Raw genomic sequence first — 27,957 nt, forward strand, 5'->3', positions numbered from 1 at the left:
TGGCCAAGGAGAGTGCGGTGGTTGACCCTGGCTGGAGGCCAGGTGCCCCCCCAAAGCTGTTCTATCACCCCCCTCCTCAACTGGACAGGGGAGAGAAAATATGATGAAAGGCTCGTGGGTCAAGATAAGGACAGGGAGAGATCGCTCACCAATTACCGTCACAGGCAAACCAGGCTCAACTTAGAAAAAATTCATCTAATTTATTACCAAACAAAACAGAGTAATGAGAAATAAACCCAAACCTTAAAACACCTCCCCCCACCCCTTCCTGCTTCCCAGGCTCAATTTCCCTCCCGAATTCTCTCCCTCCTCCCGCCAGCGGCACAGGACAGGGAACAGGGGTTGTGGTCAGTTCATCACACGTTGGTCACAGCCTCCTTCAGGCGTCTCCACCTGCTCTGGCGTTGGGTCCTCCACAGGCTGCAGGTGGAATCTCTGCTCTCCATCATCCTCCCTCCATGGGCTGCAGGGGGACAGCCTGCTTCACCATGGTCTTCACCACGGGCTGCAGGGGGATCTCTGCTCCGGCGCCTGGAGCACCTCCTGCCCCTCCTTCTGCACTGACCTGGGTGTCTGCAGAGTTTCGTACATCTTCTCACTCCTCTCTCTGGCTGCAAAAGCTGCCGCTAGTTGGTTTGTTGGGTGTTTTTTTTTCTTTCTTAAATATGTTATCCCAAAGACGCTACCACTGTTGCTGATGGGCTCGGCCTTGGCCAGCGGTGGGTCCATCTTGGAGCCGGCTGGCATTGGCTCTACCGGACACAGGGGAAGCTTCTGGCAGCTTCTCACAGAAGCCACCCCTGTAGCTCCCCCGCTACCAAAACCTTGCCACGCAAACCCAAAACAGAGCGATAAGAGAGGAAGGTGAAGTGCTGCTGGACAGCAGCAGGCTACAGCTTCCTGACTGTCCTCCTGACTTCTGGGGAGGTGATTAAGTTCCTGCTTGGAATTACTGGGTAAAGGGCCTCCACCACTGTGCCAGCGGGAGCACATCCTGTGAGAGCACCTTTACTCCAATGTTACACAACAGCCTCTTGGTAGATATAGGCTCCGCGGTGACTCTTGGGAATTCTGGCTGCCCTAGCAGGAGGGAGTGGAGCTCTTCCTTTCCATGGTTGCAAGTGGTGGATCTCAGAAAATACGTGCAGCTTTTTGGCCATGACAGTGTGCAGGGGGTTGGCTGAAAGAGAGATGCAGTGAAATGGGCGGGTGGAGATGATTTTGGACCTGACGGGGCCGCCTTCCTTGAAGGCCCACACCTCTGCAGTGAGCAGGATGAGCTTCAGGTTCAGAAAGTGATGGGGTCCAAGGCATCATCACTCATCTGTGTACCCTGTGCCTCTGCGAGGTGGACCATGGATTGTGCTGATTCTATACTTGGAAAAGAGGAGAGACACTAAGATAAACCTCATCGGTCTTCTGGTGGAGAAGGGCGCTCTCTTTATAAACCTGGAGCAGATGGGAGAAGGGCAAGGTGTTCACAGGCTGAACTTTTCCTTCTTTTCTTGGTCTTGAGCCAAGTCCAGCTAAACTCCGGCTTTTCCAGTTCTGTCCCTGCATGTCCACGCCATGTCTCTTAGGTAGCTCGATGCTGCTTCCATCTTCCATGCTCTTCATTTTTGCATTTAAACTCAATCCAGAATTCCACATTCTGAAGGAAACCCAGAGCTTGTGGGTGGGTGGGCCTTCAGCTGCCCCGTATGATAGGTCTCATTAGCAAAGATGACATCAAACTTGGGGTAATTTTAGAGGTGCGGATAAAAAATTTGGCATTCTTAATTTTTTTTTGCTTGACTTTCAGAAACGTTAAGAGTGGAGCAGACTGGGGGTTCCTTTTGTCTGTATAGGACAGTCATCTTTGCCCTGCAAATGTCTGTAAGTATTCTGCCCTCCTGTGGAAAAAAAGCATTAGAGCTAGACCCATTTCACCATCTAAGGGATGAATATTCCTCACTGCTTGAATTTGTGCCATGAGCTGGGTGACAGAGTCCAACGAGACTTTGTGGGTTAGTTGGCACAACTGCCCTGGTACGGCAGGAACAAGTTCCGCAAGCACTGGTTCTATAGTGTGCCTAACAGCAAGATGTCAAATCCTGAAATTTGCTTAAAAATGCCAAGATTTTAATTTTTTCAATTATATTTTCAATTCAGTATTTTCAATTTCAAGAAATTAACTGGAATGGCCTTTGAAAGCAGAAAACAGTTTATCGGGTTGAACAACACATTGGCCTCCGTTCTTTCTCAGAGGGAAGGATGCAAGAAGGTCCAATCTCTTTTATTTCAACAAAATCATCGAATCCGTTTCTTTCGATTTGTCTCTCCGATGTGTCCAAATCACGGTGGCCAAGCAATACAAAAGTTTCAGTTCGCGGCGTTCAGTCCGTAGGTTGGCCGCGGTCTGACCGAGGGCCGGCCTGCGCGGGTGCCGCTTCCCCTCACGGGTTTGGGCGCCTGGGCAGCGGGGGCGGCCGCAGGGCAGCTCTAACGCCTGCCTTCACCTGCGCTTCATGTTCGGGGAACACGCGAAAATACAATTCCTGCTGCATTTGCCTTCCTGCCTCCACAGGCCGCGGAGCGAACGGGCCTTTCCCGGCCCAGGGTAACCCCCGAGGGGGCCGGGTCCTTCGGCCCGTCCGCCGGCGGTGAAGGCAGCGCCCGCCCCCAGGGGGCGCCCTCCCCTCCCGCCTCTATGGTCACGGCGCGAGACAGAGCGCCCTCGGCGTCGCGTGGGCGGGCCGGAAGAGGTGCTGTCCCAGCGTTCCCCGCGCGCTCCTTCCTTCCGGTGCGGCGCCATCAGGGGAGCGGCAGGTGAGGGCCGGGAGCGGGGCCGGGGATCCGTGTCCATCGGCGGCGGGGCTGACCGCTCTCTCCCCGCAGGCATGGCGATCCGCTACCCCATGGCCGTTGGCCTCAACAAGGGCTACAAGGTGACGAAGAACGTGTCCAAGCCCAGGCAGTGCCGCCGCCGCGGGGTGAGTACGAGGCGAATGAGGGCCGGGCCCCGGGAGAGGCTCTGCCGCCCCGCCGGGGGTTCCGGACAGGGGCCTGTCGCTCCCGGGCTGAGCGCCTCGTTTGGCGGCCGTGTGTCCGGAGAAGGCCCGCCGGCCCGCCTCCATGCCCGTGCCCTGGGGGTGGGTGGGAGGGAGGGAGGGAGGGCGGCTGAAGGGGGTGAGCTGCGGTTCGCCAGGGCTCAGGGCGAGGTGCGGTGCTGCAGCTCGGTTCCTTCTCCGGCAGCCGAGGCGGGAAGGCTGAAGCCGCGCACCGCCCTGTGATGGCGCGGCTGCGGTGGGCCCGGCAGCGTGGAGCTGGGATGCGGGGTGGGCACTTGCAGGGTGCTGCTTCCTTCCCGTCTAACCCCAAAACTTAACTGGAGGCGCAGAGCGGCTCAGTGCAGGGTGGGTGACTCTGCGGCAGCAGTTGGTGCAGGAGTTGAACGTATCTCGGCGGACTGCAGAAGTATGAGCTTTGTGGGTCTTATCCGTTCGTGGTCTCAGGGGTGCGGAGCGCTGCCTGGCCCTGAACTGCAGTGGCTGGGACCGACAGAACCCTGCAGGAAAGCACAGCGTCGTGAGGGTTGGGAAAGCTCGTGGTGCTACGGGTGGAGCAGGGGCTTCAATTGTGGAAAGTATTAAACCTGCAGAGGTGGGTGTGAAGTACCTGGTTATAGGAGAGCTGGCAGTGGAGCAGTCTGTAACGGAGGAATAAGGTAGATGCGTTTCAGCCACAGCCTAAATTGAATTAGCAGTGAAATAGAAAATAGGCTGGGTGACTTCTGAAGTCGCTCCTAGTCTGCCTCTTGGAAACAACAACTGCTGCCCCCCACAAAACTGCCCAGTAATGATAAATACGGGAGTTATGCAGGTTCAGTGATTGGGTGTGTCAACACAAATTAAATCAGTTTGCATCTTTTATCCCGCTTTGAAGAAATGCTGTGTTTAGATGTGCTGTTTGAGATATGTAGCATTGCACACCTGGATATCTAATAGTCCTGCTCATCTGAAAAATGTTGTGTGCAAATGTGTAAAAGGCCCAGTTCTGTGGCTGAAATGAAAACAGATTAGCACATCTCGTTGAGATCACCGTGCTGCGTAGCACCTGCCAGGGGATTGTACTTCCTTGGGAGATGCTAATAGCATAAGCTGGTTTGGGGGCCTTAGCCCAGAGTTTGCCACAACCCTTTGCAGTCCAGTCTGGGTAAATTAGCGCTTACATTCATTGTGATCCGTATGTTTTCCCCTTCCTATAGCGCCTGACCAAACACACCAAGTTTGTGCGGGACATGATCAGGGAAGTCTGCGGCTTTGCACCCTATGAGAGACGTGCTATGGAATTGCTGAAAGTTTCCAAAGATAAACGTGCTCTGAAGTTCATAAAGAAACGGGTAGGTCAATCCGGCACCTTAATGAGGATTGCAGAAACTCTGCTGTAGTTACTTTGTTTTCTGCCCTTCCCTAGGGATATACTTTGCTTTTAATTATTTTTTCAGTTGTTTGGGAAGTTACTGGTCTAATTGGAGGGAGCGGAGCGAATGCTCCTTGGGTTGGGTGGGAGAGGGGGAGATAGATGTAAAGGTACTTCTCCAAAGAGGCCCTGAACTACACTAATCCAGGCTTGCCTTGCTGTTTTTGCATTATTTGCAAACCTGTGTGGGGAAGAGGAGAGCTGTACTGGTGGAGGCTGGGTACCATTTATCAGATGACTTGAAATGGGGTTCATTGAGCACAGCTGCGAGGCTGAAAGCAGCTTCTACCTTGCCCGAGTAATTCTTGAGTAGAACTACTGAGAGGCGATGGCAAGTAGTTCCTGGCTAGCCAGTTGAGGTGAATTGGGCTCGAGTCCGTGTTTACTGGGATTTTACCCTCCTGCCTGCTTTTTGAGTAGCGCGTTTTCAGTGAATGCCTGAAGCAGCCAAGAAGTTTTACCTGTTTTCTGCTGGGGTGAATGTTGACTGCACTGCTCTCTCCCCTGCAGGTTGGCACTCACATTCGGGCCAAGCGAAAGCGGGAAGAACTCAGTAATGTCCTGGCAGCCATGAGGAAAGCTGCTGCAAAGAAGGATTGAGTTGTAATCTGTAACTCAATAAAGTCCTTTCTCACAAAAACAGTGTTAGTGACTGTTGATGGTGAATCCGCTTCAGCCTGTAGGAATGGGGTGCTCCAGGGGATGCTGAGGGACTGTGCTGAGGAGGCCCTGAACTGCAGGAATCCACAACTTGCATCACCACTTTATTTTACCTGCAGCTGGAGATGCTGGTGCTGGCCTGTGATACATTCTAGAGGGGGAATCCCCCTCCAGAGCTAGCCCTTCTCAGGATGGGGGAAGTCTCCGCAATAGCTAAGCCTGTGAAGGCTGCGATACCTTCCACCTCCCAGTCTGTCTCCAAACTGAGATGGTGGTAGGAGAGAAAGTTGCTGTTGAAAATAGTAACAACTCTGCACTCTTTCCCCATAGCACTTCAGCCTTGTGCTGCTTTTCTTGGTCATGCGTTTCCCCTCGTAGCCTCCATTCATGCCCTACTTCCTGCAGTGGGTTATCAAATCATGAGAGACTTGCAATCGGTAAGAGCTCCCTGAATTTTAGGATGATGTTTCTCTATTCTCCACTAAGGGCCACCTTCCTGTGAGACAGGACAAGTGCTGCTCTTCCTGCACAAGGAAATACATTTCAACTACACTTCATGCAACTACTCTTCCTCTATTTAAATTCAGTTTTTCCAGCATTTGCCATAAGACAAAGTACTCAAGTTCTCTGGCCCAAGCCTGTATTTATTGATGAGCAACAGTCATTCTAAGACATTTAATTCTTTTCACTCTGAACATAACACAGCTGCTGCAGTGGCAAAGACAGTCTATGGGGGAGTGCAGTGCTAACTCTAACAGATAATGAGCATGTTGCTCTTTTTTTTTTGTACAGGTCTGCTCTCTAAGTGTGGAGTTGTGACAGTACTGACCTGTGATTTAATCTGGAGAGCCACATCCCTCTGCAGCTGAACATGCTAGCTCTTGCTGAATTGTCCTGGAAGTTGTTTCCCCTCCAGCCTAGCACAGGCTTGTAAGCTGGGACAGGGAGAGGTTTCTGAGAGGTACTCAGCTACCAGTACATCAGGAACGCTGTACGTGAATCATAGCCCCAGCTCTGTTTGGGAGTTAAAATGTTTTTGTAAGCATTATTTAGAACTTATTTCACTGTAGTACTAACTGAAAAAAATCTTTGAAGAGGCTAGACTAGCTCCACTGCTGGTGGCTGACAGCATGCACGTTCCTTAAGTAAAATTTCACAATTTTATTAGAAATACTTAATGTGGATCATAATTCAATATTAAAGAGTGAGAAATACTTTATTCTACCAAAGCCATAATTCATTTCAGCAGCTGCGCAGCAGCAATAGCTCCACGTCCCACTTCAGGATTGGCCACAGGTCACCCCGTTTCTGGACGGGGGCCGAGCATTTGGGGACAGACCACCTTCCAGCCATCAGGGTGTTGAATGTCATCCTCCAGCGGAATCCAGCTTTGAAAATGCTATATCAAATACCTCTTTGTAGTGCTCAACAAAATGTACTTCTAGTCCTTCTGTAATGAATCCAGCAAGGTCGTAATAATCCTTTTTATTCTCTGATGGCAGAATGATGCAGGTAACACCTGCCCTTTTTGCCTATGGGGAAAAGAAAGTTGTGCAGTCTGTTAAGTCCTAGAAATCCATCACTGTACTAGAAACACTCACATTTTAGAAAGCAAGAACAGTTCTTTAGAAGCATGATCTGGCTTTACTCTGTTCTTTGGAGAGCAGCAAGGGCATTACTTATAGGAGCTGTCCCTACAGATGGATCATGTTCCAGATCTCCCCAAGCCCCCGAAAGACAAGCTCTCACTCAGAATCACTGGGACAGCTGAGGCAGGAGGTATTTTAGTAGGTTTATGTCAGCACATCAGGGGGTTGTTTAGAAGAACTCATACTATTTTACAGAGTTTTAAAAGTCTTCCAGCTGGGGTGAGGATAAACCCTGGAATCAAGAGTTAGAAACAGCTTACCAGACAACCCACCACATCAATACGCACGACCCATTCTACAGAACCTTTTGATACGGACATCTGCATTGGAAGAAGCACAGAAAGTGGAGCCGGCTCATTGAGTGGCAGGTCTGTACCCACTCACCTTATGGGTGATCCTGCAGTGCGGCCACTCACACTCCTGGAAGTGCAGCCAGGCATCAGAACCAGACATCCCTATCATACTTAGTCCTTGTAGAATGACTATTACAAAGCAAATTTAACTGTTTTAAAGCCACCCGAGGAAAAGGAATTACGGCTGCACAAGGCTGTAGCCCACACCGACTTGGGACAGAATGCTGATGTGAAGCCCCAGCTCAAAGAGCTAATACCACTCTGGAAGACAGAAAACTGTGATGCAAGGCTGATGTAGGCAGGAGCCGGGCAGATGAAAAGCATGGAGAGAGATTCAATACTTGGAAAAGAAGTCTGAAAAAACTGCAAAGGGTTGAAACCAAAAAAATCAAGCACCACTATAAATCTGGTGCTTGCAAGAGTGCTTCAAGAGAACTGAGTCTATATAGCTTACTAAAAAAAAAATTTAAAAAAATTAAGCAACTTGATTATGATGTACACAGAAACTTCACAGGGGAAAATGCAAGACACTAGAAATAAGTTCCATCTAAACCAGAAAGACATAGCGATATCTATATGAAATTTTAAGTCAGACAAATTCAAGCTGGAACTAGGGAACTAGTTGGACTAGATGATCTCCAGAGGTCCCTACCAACCTCTACCATTCTGTGATTCTGTGAACAGAGCCTTAGTATTAAGGATGATACCTTATGGATACCATCAAATCTACACTGGATGCCCTCCTTAAACAGGCACTTCAACCCAGCACAGATTATTGGACCATACCAGTCTGTGATAGAGAAGACAGCTACAACAGCCAGATGATCCCTTCCATCCTTAATTCTACCAGTCTAGTAACTGGATCAACACAGATGCCCTGGCATAAAGCCTGGGGTCCCATCTCCTTCCTCACAGCGTACATTGAATCACTGCCTTTCCCAAGGAGCACTCACTCTGGTTGTCCTCGTCACTGCTGAGCCTAATTCAGGGCTCTCCCCCACAGATGATGCATGCAGACAAGATAAGAGCTCTTACCGCAATAGTCTTCTCCTTGATTCCACCAACAGGAAGAATTTTTCCAGTTAATGACACCTCTCCAGTCATGGCCACGTTCTGCCTCACTGGGTAATTCATGGCCAGTGATAGTAAAGCAGTTACTATAGTACACCCTGCACTTGGTCCGTCCTTTGGTGTTGCTCCCTATTAAAAAAAAAAAAAAAGGAAAAAAAAAGCAGAAACCCCTGCCTTTAGCTCATTCACAAGAGTAGCAAAGCCAGACAATAACTCTGTCATTGCAGTTTTAACATGGCCCCAATTTCACGGGGTCTCACAAAAGCTTTTGCAAAACCATCACTGATGGAATCCTGCTATTTGAATTGGCGAATTTATTAACAACTATTTTGGTTTCTGGCCTGATGTCACCACAATACTCATCAGGCTCAGCATTTTGAATAATCGACATGAGCAAAAACCAGCATGAACACTTTGAAACTTTTTGCTGACCTAAGTCAACCATGGAAACAAGTAACAGAGGGCAGCATCACACAGGAAGAGAGCATCAAGAGTCACCAAATAGCAGAGGACAATACTGAAAATCATTCAAGGTGGAAAAAAGCATTCAGTTTAGAAAGCCCAGCAAAATCCCGGCCTAAACTAGTGACAGTCTGGATTTATCGGAGATTAAACAGATCTTTGAGGTAGGAATAGAAAAAAATGAATGTTTGAGAGGGAGCAGAGGCAGAGATAATGTCTGGTGTCTTCTGATCCTCCAGGAAATGTATACACAGATAAGAACCAAGTACCTGGACAGACAGAGAGCAAGCTGCAACAAGGAGACTGTGGACTAGGTTAAAGCATGCGATAGTTCAGAAGCAAAGCTTGGGCACAGTAATAGCACAAACTTTATCTTCAGTAAAGCACCTGCCCAAAGACTGTTACACAGTGTATGAGCCCCTCTGAGCATTGTGTGCATTTATTTTCAGTCACAAAGACAGGAAAAACGCAATCATTGTCATTATATGGAGTAGGAACCATGTTGTAGAGACCAAGAATAGTATTTTCTATTATGTGTAAATGACCTGAAGGCCTGGTAACACAGAGAACTAAACTTTGGTTTCCTTGTAGCTACACAGAAGCTTTTATCCAAATCACTTATCTCCATGCCATGGTTTCCCCACCTGCACAACAGGACTAAAAGCTGTAATAGAAGTCTAGGATTCCTCACAGCATTATCCAAGCCCCTGTATTCTTGCCACATGCTTGCTGCAGAAAGGAATGGTAACATAGCTTGTAAGAACGCTTTCACAGGACCCTGAGGAAAATGTCTTCTAGGTTTTACCGCTAAAAGAGGTCATTCTGCTCAACGTATGGATAAATTAAGTGCTTTCCAGCTTCATGTCTAGGGAAGCAAACCAGCCTAGCTGCTATGCATGCTCTGTGAATTCTATATCAGTTTACCTCTGGCACGTGCAAGTGGATATGGGAAGACATGAGGAAGTCATTGTTGGGGTCCTTCTGCATCAGAAAGGCTCTTGCAAATGTGTAAGCTATTCTGGCACTCTCTTTCATGACATCTCCCAGTTGCCCTGTTACTTCAAGGGACCCATCCTTGTTCTCCTTGTCTTTGGGTCGCCTCAGGGATGTTTCAACAAACAAAGTGGAACCTCCTACAAAAGAGAAGGAAAAAAAACATCCTGAGAAAAGATAAAGGAAAATCAAACCAGAAGGTTCTGCTTTTGCAGAAGCAATGTCAGGACTTTGGAACTGGGACCCTCTGATGAGACACTAGCTCTTGGGTAAAGAGCAGTTGAAACCTGGTCTCCAAATCCCTTTGGGAAGGCTAGCTAGAAATCTCAACAGCACTGCACTGACAGTCTCCACTCATTGCTTCTTTGAACTTCACATTCCACCAATACAGACACAACCCCTATTTAGTGGAAATAATCAGTTCTTATAATGGTTTTAGGCTCTTCATAGCCAAAAAGTAAGATGAGCTCATACCACAACACACTTCTAGCCAGATGAGCTTTCCAGTGTAAGACATCTATCTACCTTCTCCACTGTACTGATTATTTTTCCCTCTTAATTACTTAAATTCTACCCAAGGTCATTTACGAGTATACAGGGGTCATATCCTTTGCTGTATGCTGCATTTCCACACCATAGTGCACACAAGCTCCCAAGTTACTAGGGAGTAACTAGCCAAGTGCACCCACTCCAACAGAGTGCTAGAATACCTGTATCTGCCCTTGACATTGAAAGCCAAGTCAGTGGTGCAACATGGTTGAAGATATACCGTGTGCCTCAGCGGTGCCAAGTCAGAATTGCACCTCCTGCTTTTAAGGAAGCAGACAAGGTCTGGAAAGCCTTATGCTTTTAGTCATTGCTGTTCCTAACATATATGATTCATATGGGATATGGAGCATAGAGAAAACATGCTGTCCTGAAGCTAAAATGAGCCTGGATAAAGGAATAAGGAAGGGTCCCTTCTTCAGAGAAGCAGTCAGGATCTAAAAGGCCACAAAAGTTAATTTTACTGCTGCCAGTAGAAGAACTTCACTGGACTCAGTAGGGAAAATACAGTTTGACTATATCACATTCAATTTTTGAAAATTACACAGAAATGTAGACATTAACCCAAAAGGCATTTTGTCTCACCCATAGCTGTCCAGGCCAGACCCATCACCACTCCTGGAGGAGTAGTTTCATACATGCGATCCACAGTGAAGATGGGCTTTCCTACAAAGTCCTGCAGGTTTTCAGGTGTTACTTGGACCGTCTCTGCTTCTCCACTCACAATTTTATAGGCAGATTTCCTCAATACCTGAGTGAGACAGTCATTTGTTTCTGTAGAAAAAGCTGAGAAGGCTGAAGCACAGTGGTTCATGGTTACACACAACTTTCCCTCACCTTTTCTACTTGTTTCTGCAGATTCCTCACCCCACTCTCTCTGCAGTACTGCTTGATGAGAACAGTCAGGACATCCGATGTGATTTTGGCTTTGTTTTCATCCAAGCCACACAGAACTCGTGCTTGAGGGACCAAGTACCTCTGAAAAAAACCATCCCCCACTCCCTTCTGTTAGTATTTGTGACAAAAGCCTGGTGGTTCTAATGCACTCAACTTCATTCTGCTATTAGCTGAATGCCATTTTCTGGAATCCACAGCCTATGGAACACTGGAAGTACTTTCACTGGCTGTTCAAATCAGAGGAACTCTGACCAAAATGCCATGTGCCTAATTTTTTTGGACTCAGTTGGATGTAAATATGTAAGCCTGAGTCTGCCAAAAACATTTTAACAGATGTAATTCACAGCGCATCAGTGGTTTCTCTTACCTCTGCAATTGCAAGTTTCTCTTCTGCTACATATCCTGATACATTGATCACTTCCATTCTATCCCGCAGTGGCTCTGGAATGGTTTCTGTTACGTTGGCAGTACAAATAAAAAGTACCTGGAAGTATTATAAGATCCTGTTAAGCATTTTCATTAACCTGCTGCTTTACTCCAAGCAATAGTTCCTCATTTCTGTGTCTCTCTGTCTGAAGGGCTGGAGCAAGATCATCTTCTCTGTGGAATCTAGTTTTTATTACAGGAAAAGTTTCGGATTTTAGAACTATGTAGCAGGATGCTCCCTAACCCCAAAATAAATGTTTAGAAATACACATAGCACAAACTGGGAAATCAGAATGGTCCAATATGGATGAGGAAACTATTTGCCTGGGGAGATCTAGATCTCACTTTTAAGTTATTTTTACCTTCTACCAAGTTAGCACAGAAATGACCAAAGTATGCATATATATTTCTAAATCCATCAATTCAGCAATTAAGCTGCACAAAAAGTGCAACAGTATGCAAAGACAACCAATTTCAAAAGCTTGACAGCAGCATGAGGGCACCTCACTTGATAGCAACTCTGCCAATCATTACATAGAAGAAAAACTGCCTTTTCTAGCTGAGATCACGCATCTTTGTGTCCCTAGCTCTACAGGGAGTTAGGGCTATAGGATATATGCTGGCGATCGTGTTCTCTTAAGTATGCACAGACACTTCGGTTAAAGCCAACTCCTGCAGAGAATGCCCTACACCACTCATGTCTCAATCCCATCTGTCTGACTTTCCAACTGACCAAAACTGTCGGCATCTTTTCATGGACAGGAAATCTCTCCATTGTGTGCATACACATTCATACATTCCAGTTCTACAACTTCTGCAGAAGAGACAAATACCTTTGATAAATCCACAGGAACATCAAGGTAATGATCCAAGAAGTTAGAGTTCTGTTCTGGGTCCAACAGCTCTAGCAGGGCTGAGGATGGATCCCCTTGATAGCCTCTTCCTATTTTATCTACCTATGGGAGAAAAAAAAACTTTAAACGCTCTAAGACATTTCTCACCACAATAAATTCTCATGCAAAGATTCTTTAAAGGCTCCATTTGAAAATGTTTATATGTTTGTTCATAAACAGCCACTACCCGTCTATCAGTTTTCTGTGCATTCACCCAAGTCCCCACTATCCTACTGCGTGAACCCACGACACACCTGACAGGACACAGGACTTTAACAGTGTTGTAGAGAAGCACTAGGAAGTCTCAGCGGGTGTTCATACAATCAAAAGCAAGCGAGTTATCATAGATAGTAGGCTACTACTTGTTAAGCTAAGCTATAGTCACAGACCAGAATACTTATTCCACAATGGGAGGACTACAGGGGGCTAGCTTATAGCATTTCCCTAATATGTAAGCTAAGACACTCTCTTTACTCTGCCCAAGGTGCAAAAGTGTCTCTACACAGCCACTTATCACAGCTCAGCTACTGGCCTTTGCTGCTTTCACAGAATCACAGACTGACTGAGGCTGATAGGGACTTCTTGAGGTCATCTTGCCCAACCCCACTGCTCAAGCAGGGCCACCCAGAGCCGGCTGCCCAAGACCACGTCCACGGTTGTTGTCTCTTTCAGGTTGTTCATGTCCTCAGAAGGAGAGGTCACAACAGGGCCACTCTCCACTGCTTTTTCTCCCTAAAGAGCAGCATTAACTGGTTGGACATAATGCAGTTTGCTACTGCAACTGCCAACGCAAGGCTCCTCACCAACACCACTTAAGTAAAAGTGCTGTGACCTACAGGTTTCATTACCTTTCAAATTGAGATACGCATTGGTTACGTTACACTGCAATTCATTACCCAGCTTCTTGGTCCCTCATACCATTCCCAGGAGATCTGCCTTTGGTCTTTCCCAGGCATGGCACACAAAGGGCTAGAGAGACCTTTAGTCTATTCTGAACACCTGATATTATATCCTGTCCTTATTTATTTTTCCACAAAGCAGTAGGCTGGTAGTCCTGTCTCATTTATTCTCAAATCAGACCACAAATTGACTGTATGCATCTTATTCCTTATAGTTTTGCTTTAGACCTGCTCAGACAGTGACTCTTTCTAATAATCACATGGGCAATAGTGGTTTTGTGCACAGTGATGTACCCACACCTAGGCAGGGAACAGAAGAGCTACTGAAGCCTCGGAATATCTGGCCAGCTCCATTAGGATCCTCTGATCCAAACTGCTGCAATTTAACGAGAAGGGCAGAACTGAAATATTAAAGTTGAAGTCTGTTATAGGAAGAGAAAACAAAGGGTCTAAGTCATCACTGTCACCGAAAGAATTTGAGAGCCCAGCCTCATTTAAATAAAATAAAAAAAAGAACCCAGGGATTTTTAGGAGAGTTACTGCTTTACCTCTCCTCTTGGGGTCAAGAATTGATACATGTTTTTAAGAGCAAAAACTAGAATAAAGACCAGATACATCACCTCATCAATCAGTATAAGTGGATTCTCTGTCTTGGTCTTCTTCAGACACTGGATGATTTTTCCTGGCATCGCTCCAACATATGTCCTCCTGTTTTACCAGAGATTGTATTTAGGGAACCATTGTAAAGTACAGCACACATCACGCAACATAGCATGCAGCTGACAAAACAGGTATATCAAGCTGGGAAACAAATCCATATTTCTTCTACATCTATCAAACACATTCTCCATCACCATACTAAGCACCAAGACCCATCTGGTCTGTTTCTAGTAGAGATCAGACATGAATTTTGGCAGAATACTCCTGGACTGCAGTTTTTATCTTCAGTTTTAACCACTTTTAAATTAGAAGCAAAGAGGTAAGGCTGAGAACAGAAATGTTTGAATACTGACTTCTTGGGTTTTGGGTAAAGAAACATTAGAAAAGGGAGTATTTCATTCCCTCACTTGGTAGGGACAAAAAAAGGAAGATTAACGTAAATCAAAAGATACGTTGAAGGAACAAATTGCTAACAGCACAATCTTTCTGCTAGAGGGAACTGGCATCCAGGAACATGCAGCAGCAGAGCAAGAGGGCAGCAAGAGAGTGAATAGCAAGAGACACAGAGCAGAGAACATCCTGAAAGGCATATAAAGTATTTTTCTCTGCTTCTGTATCATATAGGGCAGAACCTCGCAGGTTCAACTCGCACTACTGAATAGCTACTCTGACTTGTGTGAAAACACTGCTAGTTTTGTTTTCACGTGTATGTGGAAGGAAAGTAAATCCATGGCAGGGTTGAATTTACTGATTTTTGTATTCACATCTTCTTGTTCTCCCCATGAATATTCTTGTTCCCAAGTTTTCCTCACGCAGCACCTCCCTCCTGAGTATTCGGAAACCAAGTCTCAATCACACCTGAACACGTGAATGACCCTGTTCAAACTGTCGCCATTCTCTAGTACTGGTGTTTATAGACAGACATGAATGATGCTTTTGGGCATCATTCACTGCTTTTCAAAAATCTCCCATAAGCAGGGAGCGGCTGCACTTAGAGACATGAATATGATTATGTTCCAAACTCCACCCTTTGCTATCCTTTTCACCTCTTCCTACATCCCAACTCCTGTCAGTAAGGGTTGGCAGAACAGAGATGAAAATTACATTGTCCAACTTCAGTTAGATTCCTATTTTGACAACATTAGTAAAAACTGCTGAGTAGAGAAACTGCTCAAGTTAGACTGACCTGTGTCCTTTTATTTCTGCTACATCAGTCATCCCTCCAACACTGAAGCGGAAGTATTCTCTGTTCAGGGCTCTGGCAATGGAACGGGCAATGCTGGTTTTGCCAACCCCGGGGGGGCCATAAAAACATAAGATCTTCCCCTGGGTGGATCCTCGCAGCTGGCTGACTGCTATAAATTCCTGCAGAACAGATGAAAAGCACCAGTAGTGAACGGAGGGCAACTGCAGCAACACCAAAACATATTTGTATTGGGTCAAGCGATGATTACAACATGAGCATCATGCACAAAACTGGTCCTCAAAGGAATCGCAGAGGGCAAGGGGGGAAGCTAAGTAAGGATACTGGTGCACCTCTTTTCCCTCTGGTTAAGAGGGGTTTTGTGCTCTGTACTCATCTCACCAGGAGAAGCAGTCTCTCCCTCTCGACTGTTTTGGAGTGGGAAGACAGACTTCTGGTTCTCCCAGCTTCCCTAGTTCTCACTGGAGTCTCTCAAGCTACACGTGAGCATCTCCTGCTGTACCACTTCTTCTTTGCTCAGTTCAACTTGCATCTTTTCACACTCCTATGCTAGGCAACCCTCAAATAACACTCAGCAGTTGAGAAACCAAAGATCACGGTTCAGAACTGAAGTCTCAACTGCTCATACGCTTACAGTGGAGAAATCACTGTGCAAATGGGCAGAGAGATGTTGTTCCCCTGTTACTTAACAAGCCAGTTACTTAACAAAGATGAGCCTTGATCTCTTCCACCTACAGCACTGAACTCCACAGCAGCAGTATACAAGGACAAGAGCACCCATCTAATTAAGGCTCAAACCTGTGTAGATATTTCTCAGTACCTTAAAATCACCGATCTCGCTTACATTGCTACAGTTGGGGAATCTCCTCTGCATGGAATTAATCACATCAGTAATCAAAGCCACAGACCTGTATGATGCAACTCAATCTATTTCTGTATGAAGGCTGGGCCTAGTCAGCATGTTAACAGTGCTGACAGGCAACGTGAGCGACTGATACTCAAAAGGGGTTATCTGCTTGCAAGTGTGCAATGGGCTTACCATAAATAAATCAAAATAATAAATCAGCGGGATTTAGTCACAAGTCTTGGGCACTATTAAGGTAAGAAGACCCCTTTGGCTGTCAGTGAGGAGATACATTGCAACCGTTATCTTTTTCTAGAAGAGACTGGAACAAAGCAATTTAATAAAAGCAAAATCCCATGATGTCTAAGAATTTACCATTCATTACAGATAATGACATCGTACTGTTAGCTCAGGAGATGCCTATACGGCTTCTGTTCACGACAGTTACTGAGGTGGCCTAAGCACCGTCAGTGCTGTCCCCAAGGTACCACAAAGCACTTTCATGCACTTGCCCAGTACGATACTAATCCTGCCAGCACTGGGATTGTCTTTCACTGCTTGAATGCATTGGCTGGCTACAAGGAGAAGCCTATTCCTGTCCCTGGAAAGGAAGACAGTTCCCACAGCAAATTGTTGAAGTTGTTGCAACCTGTTGCAAGTATACACTGTTATCTAAAATAGCTTCCCCAACAACGGCAAGCACAGATGGGACATCCTCAGGCAAAAGTGACAGAAGTTGTTGAACAAGGCAACACTGAAAACTACCCTGTCTGCTTATATGAGGGCTGTATTGCATGGACTATAAACCCTTCAGCATTCAACACAACTGTGGGGACAGGTAAAGGCCGTGAAGCAAATATGCATCTTAGCTAAACTTCCCCTCTCTTAATTTTAGAGGTATGAGTAGAGGTTCAGAGTTTTGGAAAGGCTGTAGCTTTGCCAGTCAAGTGGAACCATTTTAATAGTCTCTGAATGAATCAATTAACATCCAGACTGCTTCCCTTAGACACTTATTCACTTGCTCAGCATTAAGGAGCAAAACAGTATATAGTGGTTCAAAATCAGAGCATGACATTCATCACCACGAGTAATTAATCACCAGAACATTCTGTTCTTTCATTCAGCTTTCTGTTTGATCCATGAATTAACACAAATTCAATGGTGAGCTGCAATCTGAAACACAACCAAAATGCCTGATGCTAAGCAGAGTGTGAAATGGGACACACTGCCTATTCCTGTCTTACCAGAATTCGCGTCTTACCAGAATTCGCTTCTTGACATCATCCATTCCATAATGATCCTCCTCCAGAACTGCTCGGGCTCTGGTCAGCTCCAGGTTTTCCTCGCTACACTTACCCCACGGAATAGATGTCAGCCAGTCCAAGTAGTTCCGTGTAACACTGACAGAAAGACACAAATGGGAATGATTTGACAACAACCAGCTCATGTCTTCCTCTACTCCCTTCCAAAATAACCCCATCCAGAACAAGTGGGATATAAACTACTCGTGGAAGGGAGACTATGAAAAGAACACCATTATCTGGGCAATCATTGCTAATTTTTTGTTACGGACTTGTCGTCGTGTCGTGTGTCCGTCCCCCCGTCCCCCCCCCCCCCCCGCAATCAAAGCTTTTTTTCACAGCTTTTGCTTTCCTGAGAAAAAAGAACCTCCAACATATCATGCAAAGACCTAGATTTCTTCACACAAATTCCCTGTATGATTTTTTGGTGTGGCGCTGTTCCCGTCTGAAGATGAGCAGGATTGTTTCTAAGCTCTGCACTACTGTCAACAGTTTGAATCAGGTCATGAAACTTAAAGATAGAAAACCATTTTTCTCTGTTTCCCCAGGGGTCCAAGGCAATGTAAATAAGAAAGATTCCTGACTCAGAAGCAAGGAAAATCAGCTGAATGTACAACACAACAGAGAAAGATTTAAGACTGGGAGACAAGGATGTTAGTGCGGAAGCTAACAGTAGAGATAATCAGTTTGAACAGACTGCTACTGAGAACACAAGTACATAAAAGCAGCACTCATCTGTTATAAAACTCTGCACGCTCAGATCAGGAATTCACATGTACAGGGAGGTCTGCAAGATGCAGTAAATAGTAAATTGTGCGCAGTCATGAACAGAGAGAAGCACAGCCTTCCATGCTTGGCTGGCTGGTCCCAGATTCACTCTATGGCAATTGCCACACCAACAGAGCTTTGGGTTTTTTCTCCCAAGTACTTCCTTTGCAAACTTGCTACCGCTGTTACTACTCTGAGGGAAACAGAGAGGTACTACGCTGGCTGTGAAGCCCAGTGTGTCTTTCCTAGCTTCCTCCCCCCTCCTCCTAGTATATAATTATCAGGATGTTTCTCGTTCAAATGACACGTCTGCCCTCAAACAGTCTTTCACTCCATAAAAGATACTTTGTTTTAGAAGCAAAGATCCAGGATATTAAAGTGCTGATGAGTACCCTGACTGCTGTATTGTATAGCACACACCTCCTCAACAGACAAGGAACGTTCAAAGCATGCTCAGTTTCTGACAATCCACGCCACGGATTATGTGGTAAAAGCTATGCGCTCCTTTGCAATTCCAACCCTGCCCCAACACTTCAGGACCACCTCGGGTAGCTTAGCCAATGTCACATGTTGGCAACTAGTTTCTCTTCTCTCACATCTAATGAAAACACCTAAGTACAAGAGAGAAGAGCCAAAATCAAGGGATGAAGGAATCACTGCAGGTTTCATGAGGGGGAACAAACTGCACAGTTCTTATCCACAGCATTAGACTGCAAGAGAAGACCTAAAGTGATCAAGAGGTAAACTACAGTAAAACAAGGAGATTTGGAGAACAATCCTATAGCTAGGATGTGACCATATGCTACATTCAGGGAAAACAACTGTGACAAGAAGAGTAAAGAAACTCTTAAGGTAAGAGCTTCACAGAATTAACGTATTGATTTCTGCCATTCTCCCAACTAACCATGCCCGCAGAAGACACAGCCGTGCACTCACTTGAATTCCGAGGAGTGATTATCCAGCAAGCCCAACTTGTTCAACTCTTCGTCAATCACATCCATGACATGTTTTGGCACTACCAGCTCCTTTAGTCGCTCACGGAATTTCTCTTCTATAGCATCCTTGTCCTCTTTTTCCAGACCTAGCTCTTTCTTAATGATCTTCAATTGCTCTTGAAGAAGATATTTGCGATGTGTTTGCTTGATCTTTTCCTCAACCTAGACACAGCAGCAAATACAGTAACTATTCTGTTCCTGGTACAACCCATCAAACATCAAATGTTTCCAAATACTTCTCAGTTGTGACTTCTCAGCAACTGAAAATACTACTCGGAAATCATTTAAAGCATGTTCTAATACAAAAAGTGACTCTATGAAGTGCTCCAGCTCCCTCCACATCTCGGTGGCCTCCGCTGGCTGTGATTCAGTACTTCAATGTTTTGTTTATGCTGGGGAGAGGAAGCCAGATGTGATCTCCCTAGTGCCAAACAGAGGGGAATAACCACTTCTCTTGACCTGCTGTCTATACAACTGCAAACAGAGCCCAGTATGCAGTTGACCTTCCTTGCCACAAGGACAGACTGCTAATTCACGGTCAGCTTCCTATACATCAGGGCCACAAAGTCCTTTGCTGCAAAGCTATTTTCTATCCAGTTGGCACCTAGCCTGTCCTGTTGCACGAGGTTATTCCAACCCAGGTGTGGGACTTCTTTGCTGAACTTGAGGTTCTTAGTGACTCCCTGAGGAATACCACTAGTAGCTAGCTGCGGTTAGACTTTATAGCATTGATCACAACCCTTTCTGCCCAGTAGTCTAGGCAATTTTTTCACCCACCTTGTGCTACATCCTTCCAGTCTGTAACATCAATATTTGGTCATAGGAATACTATGGCTGACCACAACGAAGGCTTTGCTAATGTCAAGGTATACAACAGTCATTGTTCTCCCTTCGTGCTCTAGGCCTTCTGATCAGAGAAGGTGATCAGTTTGATGAGGCACAGTTTGCTCTTGGAAAATCCCTTCTGGCATTTCTAAATCATGTCGTCCTTCATTTGCCTGTACAGGGCTTCCAGGAGGATTTTCTCCACAACCTTCCCAAGGATTGAGGGCAGGCTGACATGTCTGTTGTCTCCCCGATACTCTTTCTTGAAGATGGGCAAGGCATTTACTGTTTTCCACTTACCAGGAACCTCCCCAATCACCACAGTGCTTTAAAGATGATTGAGACAACAAAATAATAACATTGATAAGCCCTCTCAGCATCCTTGGATGCATCCCATCTGGTCCCACAGACTGCACGTGTTCAACTTGCTTAAGAAGTCTCCAACAATTCCTACCCTGGTCCAAAAGCATTTTGCACTTAACACGAATTTTAAAAGTCCCAATTATTGGGAGTTAATAAACCCAGGAACTTTTGACTCAGTACACACAAATCTTTGTACTTCATATACTTAGTTACCATTTTAATGCGATTATTTATTATATTCTGATTACAACTTACAAGTCAGGAACTACTGCAGTTCACAGTGGTTAGCAGAGGGTCCTTTAAAATAACATTCTGCTATTTACACTACTATGTGCTGTATACAGCACTATGCTGTATATTTTTACACAGATGCTTGGTAAACCACAGTCCTCTAGAATTTACGTGCTTTCATGAAATTACAACTTGGACATATTTTAACAGCAAATGCTGCAACCTCATGTCTTGTTACTTTTACCATGTGCATGAAAAATCAAATTTCAAATGGAAGAAGAATATAAAATCTTAACTCTAAAATAACCTCCCTTTAGAGTGCATACCATTGTCTTGCTTTGTAATTCTTCACTTGCCATGCTAAGCATCACAGTGGTGGACATGATATAAATACATACAAGGTATGTGTAACTTGAAAAACTTACCTCCCTTCCAAGACGCTGCTGAAGTTTGCTCAGCTCATATTCCTTCTTTAGAAGGGAAAGGGCTTTGTAAAGCCGTTTGGGAATCTGGAAAAGATAGACACAAAATAAGTTTTCAGACACCGTACTCTGGGCAACTCCCTATGAGAAAGGGAGAATAGAAAAGAAGCCATGACACACAACAGACATGCTTTCGATTCGGTTAGCATAGCTTTAGTTAAAAGCTTCATCTTACACTGGTTTCTTCCAAGATGTCTTGAAGTTCTTGTGATTCTGCCCCTGTTAGCGCTGCACCCATGTCACTCAGATAGATGGGGTTATCTACCACACGTTGTCCAGCCTGCATCATCTGAAGTACGGACTCTCTGAAAAAGTGGTAATAAAACCCAAAACACCAAGTAAACTTCTACATTCATAAGGGAGTATCCTTATAGAATTATTTACTTGTTATGACAGAGTAAAGAAATGAAACACAGCTCAATTTCATAGCAAAATAACTATTTTTTTTAAATTTGACCAAGCCAATACTGAGTAACAAACACATAAATCGCTTGATAAAAGGAATGACCACTGATAAATAAAAGCAAATATATGAAATGCTCTCTTAACAGTTATGTAAAATTTTTGTGTGCCAGTATGCTAAGATTCTTGCTATGCTGATATTACATGGATCAGACCATGATACTTATTGCAGTGAGCTTCACTTGGACTCAGATCACCTGCCACAGGACTCGTCATCCTACCTCGTACCTGAGTTTTGCATCAGGTTTTCAGAACTTCCTCTCTGTTTCAAACAATGGATGATAAAGCTTGCATTCCAAAACAAAATTCTAGGTGACAACTCAGCAAACATCTCTTCTTCATTGCAACAAAAGGATGAGTGGAGTAGAAAATCTCAGCATAGTCCAGCCTGAGAACACGCTGTTCCCAAAGCAGGGCAGCATGGGAAATACATACCTGTACAAGGGGTTCAAGGCAATGATGTCCCGGATTGTTTTGACAATTTCTGCAGTAAGCGCCTATAAACACAACAAAGATTTCATCAACAAAAAGACTGGAAAAGGACGGACAAGGCCTCAGTACAACTATGACATTCCCCAACCTCTCCAGCACGGGAGCACAGAAATACAGCCCACGGCCAGCCATCTGCAACGATGTGCTGTGATGGTACTCGGTGTTGGGGCAGGGATTCCTCAGGGAGACAAGGAAAGGCAAGAAGGGCTATAGGCTGGCTTCCTACACGCACAAAACTTAACTGGTTCTTGGCCAGAAGATACGATCAGATTGACCACTCCAGTCACCCTGGAGCAGACTCAGTTTGATAGAGGATTATTACACAGATTTAAGCACAGCCCAACCTCTTTATTCAGCAACTTTTTAAAGTGACCATTCTAAGGAACTGAACAGTTGTAATGAAAAATCATTATTTTCATACAATCCCTTCATGCAGTGACTGTGAGAAGGAAGAACTGGTTTCTGAGACCCAAAATTAGAGCCCAATTTTATAAGCAAGAAATGTAGGTGCAACTCCACAGGACGAGACCAGGCTTGCATGATTAATTCACTCACTTTAACCTCTTCTGTGATCTGAAAATCTTCATGAACCACGTTCTCTACTTCTACCATGAGAATTTCCTGTGAGGAAGCAGCTACAGGATCTAGTACCACTTCCACAGCTTGGTCCTTTGCTCCAGGCTCCTCTTCAACCTCTTTCTTAGAGCGCTTCTGTTTCCTTCTAACTTTCTGTTTGTTTTCAGGCTCCTCAGGCTCAACTTCTAGTTGTTTGTTTATACGAATCCTGAAAGCCAGAAGAAAATAGCTACAATCAATTCTCCTCTGTCATATGTGATTTCGGCTCTTCAGCATGAAAAGGTCTAAGTTGTATTTTAGGTAAACTAAAATTTCAAATTTTGACAAAGGTGACTAATTGTATGTGTTTTGACCTTTTGGTTCATTTTGTCAACTTAAGGCTTCATTTAGTAAAACAGTAATAATCAAGTGGTAGATTTACTTACTGAGTAAGTTTACAGTAAGTTGCCATACAAAAAAGTTATTTTCTTCAGTTCTGGGACAAGATTATGTAGACAAGACATAGCTACAGTTCTGGTCCACTATTTAAAAAAAAAAAAAAAAAAAAAAAAAAAAAAAAAAAGCAAAAATACTGGCTTGAATTAGTTCCAGAGAATTTCTTTCACCATCACTAAACCTTGCTGTACTTGTCAAAGAAACTACTAAACTTCAGCTTAATGAACGCTTGCTTGCATCACATTACAGTTTATATGAGAATGAGATGTACTAGCTCTTCCTTTTTGGGGTAACCTGTCATATCGCTAATAGTACACAGAATATTGGGGCTGGAGCAGTGGAGCACTATCAGGATACGTTGTGGTAACAAAGCAAAAGCTTGCCATACACAAGTTGTGTATGAAAATGCATATACGTGGTGAAAACAATAAAAGGATATATCTATTTATAAAGAAGTCTGGTGAGATGCGTTGGAAGCGCAAGTAATTAATTACCTTCGGTGTCCCATGACTATCATACGCAACTTGTCTCCAAGGTCCTGCATTTCATGAATCTGTACAAAAGTTCCCATCTGGTAGATTTCATTCAGATCCTCCACCACATCAGATTCATTGCTATTGAGGAAAAAAAATTGGGAGTAGATATTCAGAATCTTGAGAAAGCAGGTAAGATTAAAAAAGAAAGCAACAATCACTGGTTGCAGAACTTTGGACTTGGGAGCAAAGACACTTCACTTTATCCCCACTGTTACTACCACGTAGCCCCCGTCCAAATCACCCAACTACCCGGATGGTTCATCTCCCTCCCAAATAATAACAGTCTTTTCTAAAGCAAGACTCAAACTCCTCACAGTGCTGTCAGTAGCAATGAAAACTGTCATAGTAAGACAATTTCTGTAATACTGTCCAAGACAGGAAATTTCAGATCGCAGCTTTTAGTGTAAATCCAGCCTAGTCATGGAAATAGCTTATTTTTAAATTTTAAAAAGATCAAGAGAAACAACTTACTTATCATCCTTTTTAAGAAAAACACCAGCATAAGGCTGGGCAAGACGAACTTTCCTCCTCAGCAGCTCAACCAGCTTCTTATTTTTTACCTAGGACAACAACAGGCATGAAGTCAGAGGCAGATTTTCCATAAGCTTTGCACCCTCGGCATGTAAGGCCAGGCATGGTGAAACCCTATGTCTGAATTAGAGTCTAATCTCAGATTTTTCTAGTCTTGCCCTCATTCAGGGACAGTAACACGGAAGTGGAAGAGTGTTAGAGAAATGTGAAATCTGAGTATTTAAAACAAGTCACTGAGCACATAAGAAAAGCTCGAAGTCAGGGGGAGAAACTAGGTCTAATCCTTACAAGTCTTAGGAGCAAGAAATCTCTCAGTCACTTGAACAACACTTTGAAAGAGGTTCTGTTGCTATCACTGCTCCCTTCCCCTTCCATACCTGTACGTTCCATTTCTCCAGTCCTATTGGGGAGCTAGTCCAATTTTTCCCATCAATTGCCTGAATTCTGCCCACTCACCCTAGTTTAAATCCTCTTTTCCGAAGTCCCCTCTGTTCAATTGCTCTCCTACGCCCACCACCCTACCTGAGTCCCTGCTTTGAGTCACAACCAGTATTTCTTCCTGCTTTACTTTCTTACTCCCCTCTGCTCTCTGGATGCCACACATCTGTCCCCGGCAGATCTCCCAGCACCACTGGAATTCTTATCACAGCAGGCTGAACCCTCGGTGACCAAGAAAATACCTCCTCATGAATTTTGCTGTTGCATGAAGTCACAATGCTGACCACTGAGCGTTCTGTCAGAGCGATGGACCTAAGCTGCAGTGCTCAACACTTTTGACAATAAACAGCACGGTCTTGACAGAGCAGCAAGAGCATTACCACCATTGTTGGTCTATTCTAATCATGGCACAGCTATTTTAATTTTGCACAATGTCTAGCAAAACTATGCTTGCTACTGTATCAGAGATTAACAGGAAGAAGAAAATGAATAATTCCGTATTCATTGTAGAGACTTCTAATTGTCAGGAAATAAAATATTAAACAGCAGAACAATGAATTTGTAGGATAAGAGAGGATATTTAACAGTTATCTTAATGTAAGACACTGTTGACCTATGCACTGAAATTAATGACTTTATGTATAAGAGCATCACACGATTGCATGCCTAAAGATCATAATAATATATAATCTTCCCCTAGCACATTATAAAGACCCTAAAAGTTGCACATATTAGATCTGGACATGCAGAAAAATACCACAGGAGAAATAACATTATGATAAATAACACTACAGGAATAGGAAACTATTGATTCAGTTCTTGTTACATTTACTCCAAAATCAGATTGGTAAAATACTAATGAGGAGCAAAAATATGAGCACTTGTTCAAAAATGGTTGTATTTCAGGAGGACAAATTATTTCTGGCCTGTAAGCTCATGTCACATATCAAAGATGGAATTTATGGCTCTTAAAAATACATATAGAGGTGCAGAGCGGAAAGGTCACACTCTGAAATGTTGAGATCACCATCCCCATCTCTCAACACCCTCTCCCACCATAGCAGTGTTGCTCTATACTGAATTCACACTTTCTTCTTGCGGCTCACAGTTTACTGCCTTCACAAATATTGTTCTTGGTGCTATGACACAATCCCACGAAGCTAAACCAAGGACACGTTTGCCTAACCTTCAGCAAAAGAACAGAGAGAACTCTGACAGCAAACTCTGAAAAGAGTTTCTGCATGAATCACTGACGTTCCCCGTTAGAAGCAGCGTTACTGAATCTGATGCAATACTTGGGAAACCTGAAGTCTGTAACCACCCCAAAAGAAACCACTATTCCAGTACGGGCAGGCTATATAGTTAGAAATAAACACTAAGAAGCAGAAGGCTGTAGAGCGTTACACAGCGTGCTACCCGCCCCAATACTCTACGTTTCAAAGACACCTGTAAAGACAAAGAGCGTGGCTTTAAGGAGGAACGCATCCCTGGTACTACCAGGCGCTGGGACCAAGCCCGTGACCCCTCAAGGACGGTTCCGCCGCCCACCAGAAAGCCCGGGCAGAAGGACTGCCGTCCCCCTTCGAGGGCTCTCGGCCAGGCAAAGCCACGCTCGGCAACCAGCTGCAAAACAGCCCCGCAGCCATCGCCCGCCCCGCGGCCCCGGCACGTCTCGGCGGCGGTCAGCTCTCCCCTTCCCGGCGGGGGGGAGCCCCGGCCCCGGGACCGCCCGCGGGCAGGCCGGGCTCGGCGGCCCCTCACCTCGATGATCTTGATGAAGCGCGGGAAGACGGGGTTGCGCGTCACGGCGATGAGAGGGACGTTGGGGAAATGCTCCGGGACGAGTAGCGGCGTCAGCGCCGTCATGACCGGCCCGGCCCCGCCAGCGTCCGCCCCGCCGCCGCTACCGTCCTCGCCGCCGCCGCCCTCCAGCGCGTCGCCCCCCGCCAGGCCGCCGGGGCTCCACTGATGCCATCGCGGGCCAGTGCTGAAGGCGGCACGGACCGGAGGGGCGAAGCCCAGCGGGGCCGGGGGGGCGGCGGAGGAGGCGGCCGCCAAGAGGCGGCGCCGCGCCGGCCCCAACAGCGCCGGCCGCCAGCGCCCGCACAGCCGCAAGCAGCGGGCGGCCGCCATGCTGCCGGCGCGCGCCCCTGCGACACTTCCGCCCGCCGCGGCGCGCAGGCAGCGCCAGGGCCCGCCTTGCCGAGGGGCGCGTGGCGGCGCGCACGTCCGACCCCCCCCCCGTCCGACCCCCCCCCCGCCAGGGGTTGAGGGTTCGCGTCCCGCGCCCGGCCGAGCGCTCCGTGCGGGCGGGAGCGCGGCGGCGGCTGGGCGGGATTTCTGAGGGAGAGGTGGCGGCCGCGTTCCCGCGCTCTCCTGAGGTGAATCCTCACCGCCGCCGTCGTGTCAGCCCGGCCAAACGCTGGGCCTCACCACTCCCCAGCCGGGTGCAGGTGGGTGCGCAGAAGCCAAACCATCCCGGGTGAAACAAGTGGAGAGATGTGGAGGGAAGGGGGTGTGCAGCCAAAAATGAAAGAAATTCCCACTGGAGAAAGGGCCCTGCTGGGGGGATCCTGTGAATGTGTCTTTGGCCACTGCCAAAGTGGTCACCAGAGCCAGTTGCCCAGGAGCATGTCCAGACAGCGTTTGAATATCTCCAAGGACAGAGACCCCACAACCTCTCTGGGTGGCCTGTGCCAGTGCTCAGTCACCCTCACAGTGAAAAAGTGTTTCCTTGTGTTAAGAGGCATCCTCCTGTGTTCCAATTTGTGACCCTTGCCTCTTGTCTGTCACTGGGCACCACTGAAAAGAGCCTGGCTCTGTCCTTTCTGCACCCTCCCTTCAGGTATTTGTATACATTGATAAGATCCCCCTGAACCTTCTTGAGGCTGAACAGTCCCAGCTCTCTCCGCCTTTCCTCACGAGAGATGCTCCAGTCCCTTGATCATCTTCATGGCCCTTCCTTGGACTCTTTCCAGCGTGTCTGTGTCTTTCTTTTACCGAGGAGCCCGACACCGGACGCAGCACTCCAGGGGTGGCTGAGCAGAGGGGAAGGATCCCCTCCCTCGACCTGTTGGCAACGCTCCTAATGCAGCCCCCGTTAGCTGCCTTTGCGGCAAGGGCACGTTGGTGTTCTGTTTCAACTTGGTGTCCACCAGGACCTTCAGGTCCTTTTCTGCAGAGCTGCTTTCAGCTGGGTGGCCCCCAGCATGTGCTGGTGCATGGAATTATTCCTCCCCACGTGCAGGACTTTGCATTTCTCTTTGTTGAATTTTGTGAGGTTCCTGCCAGCCCATTTCTCCAGCCAATTGAAAGAGTAAATTAAATTTAAAGATTCAAGGGAGCCTCGAGACTTGTGTCAGTGGTATCTAATGAAAGGGCAAGAGGCAATGGCCGCAAATCGAAATACAAGAAATTCTGTTTAAGCAAAGAAAAAGCTTTTTTCCTGTGAGGGTGACTGAACACTGGAACAGGTTGCCCAGAGAGGCTGTGGAACCTACATCC

General features: G+C 46.0%; 2 protein-coding genes across 2 annotated transcripts; one reads left to right on the forward strand and one right to left on the reverse strand.

Annotated features, from left to right (window-relative positions):
* The first annotated feature begins 2,693 nt into the window (after nucleotides 1-2,693).
* On the forward strand, nucleotides 2,694-5,101 carry RPL36 (ribosomal protein L36). Its single transcript, XM_075736271.1, has 4 exons — nucleotides 2,694-2,808; nucleotides 2,878-2,972; nucleotides 4,247-4,381; nucleotides 4,972-5,101. The coding sequence occupies exons 2-4, from the start codon at nucleotides 2,880-2,882 to the stop codon at nucleotides 5,059-5,061; spliced, it is 318 nt and encodes a 105-aa protein (XP_075592386.1). The 5' UTR covers nucleotides 2,694-2,808; nucleotides 2,878-2,879; the 3' UTR covers nucleotides 5,062-5,101.
* A 1,166-nt stretch (nucleotides 5,102-6,267) lies between these two features.
* On the reverse strand, nucleotides 6,268-26,620 carry LONP1 (lon peptidase 1, mitochondrial). Its single transcript, XM_075736270.1, has 18 exons — nucleotides 26,215-26,620; nucleotides 23,956-24,044; nucleotides 23,443-23,562; nucleotides 22,493-22,721; nucleotides 21,881-21,942; nucleotides 21,159-21,288; nucleotides 20,927-21,010; nucleotides 19,024-19,244; nucleotides 17,280-17,418; nucleotides 15,157-15,335; nucleotides 13,931-14,018; nucleotides 12,352-12,474; nucleotides 11,460-11,576; nucleotides 11,033-11,173; nucleotides 10,781-10,946; nucleotides 9,581-9,789; nucleotides 8,159-8,323; nucleotides 6,268-6,653 (listed from the first exon to the last, which is right to left on the reverse strand). Exons 1-18 carry the CDS (start codon nucleotides 26,584-26,586, stop codon nucleotides 6,489-6,491), a joined length of 2,799 nt encoding a protein of 932 aa, XP_075592385.1. The 5' UTR covers nucleotides 26,587-26,620; the 3' UTR covers nucleotides 6,268-6,488.
* Between the last annotated feature and the right edge of the window lie 1,337 nt (nucleotides 26,621-27,957).

The sequence above is a fragment of the Balearica regulorum genome, chromosome 26, assembly GCF_011004875.1.
Source record: "Balearica regulorum gibbericeps isolate bBalReg1 chromosome 26, bBalReg1.pri, whole genome shotgun sequence".
In the NCBI taxonomy this organism is placed as follows: Eukaryota; Metazoa; Chordata; class Aves; order Gruiformes; family Gruidae; genus Balearica; species Balearica regulorum.

Bases quoted from the DNA above. Each gene is read 5' to 3' on its own strand.
- LONP1 (XM_075736270.1), bottom strand. From the start codon at position 26,586: ATGGCGGCCGCCCGCTGCTTGCGGCTGTGCGGGCGCTGGCGGCCGGCG. The intron at 24,045-26,214 runs GTGAGGGGCCGC...TTGTTGTCCTAG, and splicing joins GCTTCATCAAGATCATCGAG to GTAAAAAATAAGAAGCTGGT. The intron at 17,419-19,023 runs GTGAGTGCACGG...TCTTTCTGTCAG, and splicing joins AATCACTCCTCGGAATTCAA to TGTTACACGGAACTACTTGG.
- RPL36 (XM_075736271.1), top strand. From the start codon at position 2,880: ATGGCGATCCGCTACCCCATGGCCGTTGGCCTCAACAAGGGCTACAAG. The intron at 2,973-4,246 runs GTGAGTACGAGG...CCCTTCCTATAG, and splicing joins GGCAGTGCCGCCGCCGCGGG to CGCCTGACCAAACACACCAA. The intron at 4,382-4,971 runs GTAGGTCAATCC...TCTCCCCTGCAG, and splicing joins TGAAGTTCATAAAGAAACGG to GTTGGCACTCACATTCGGGC.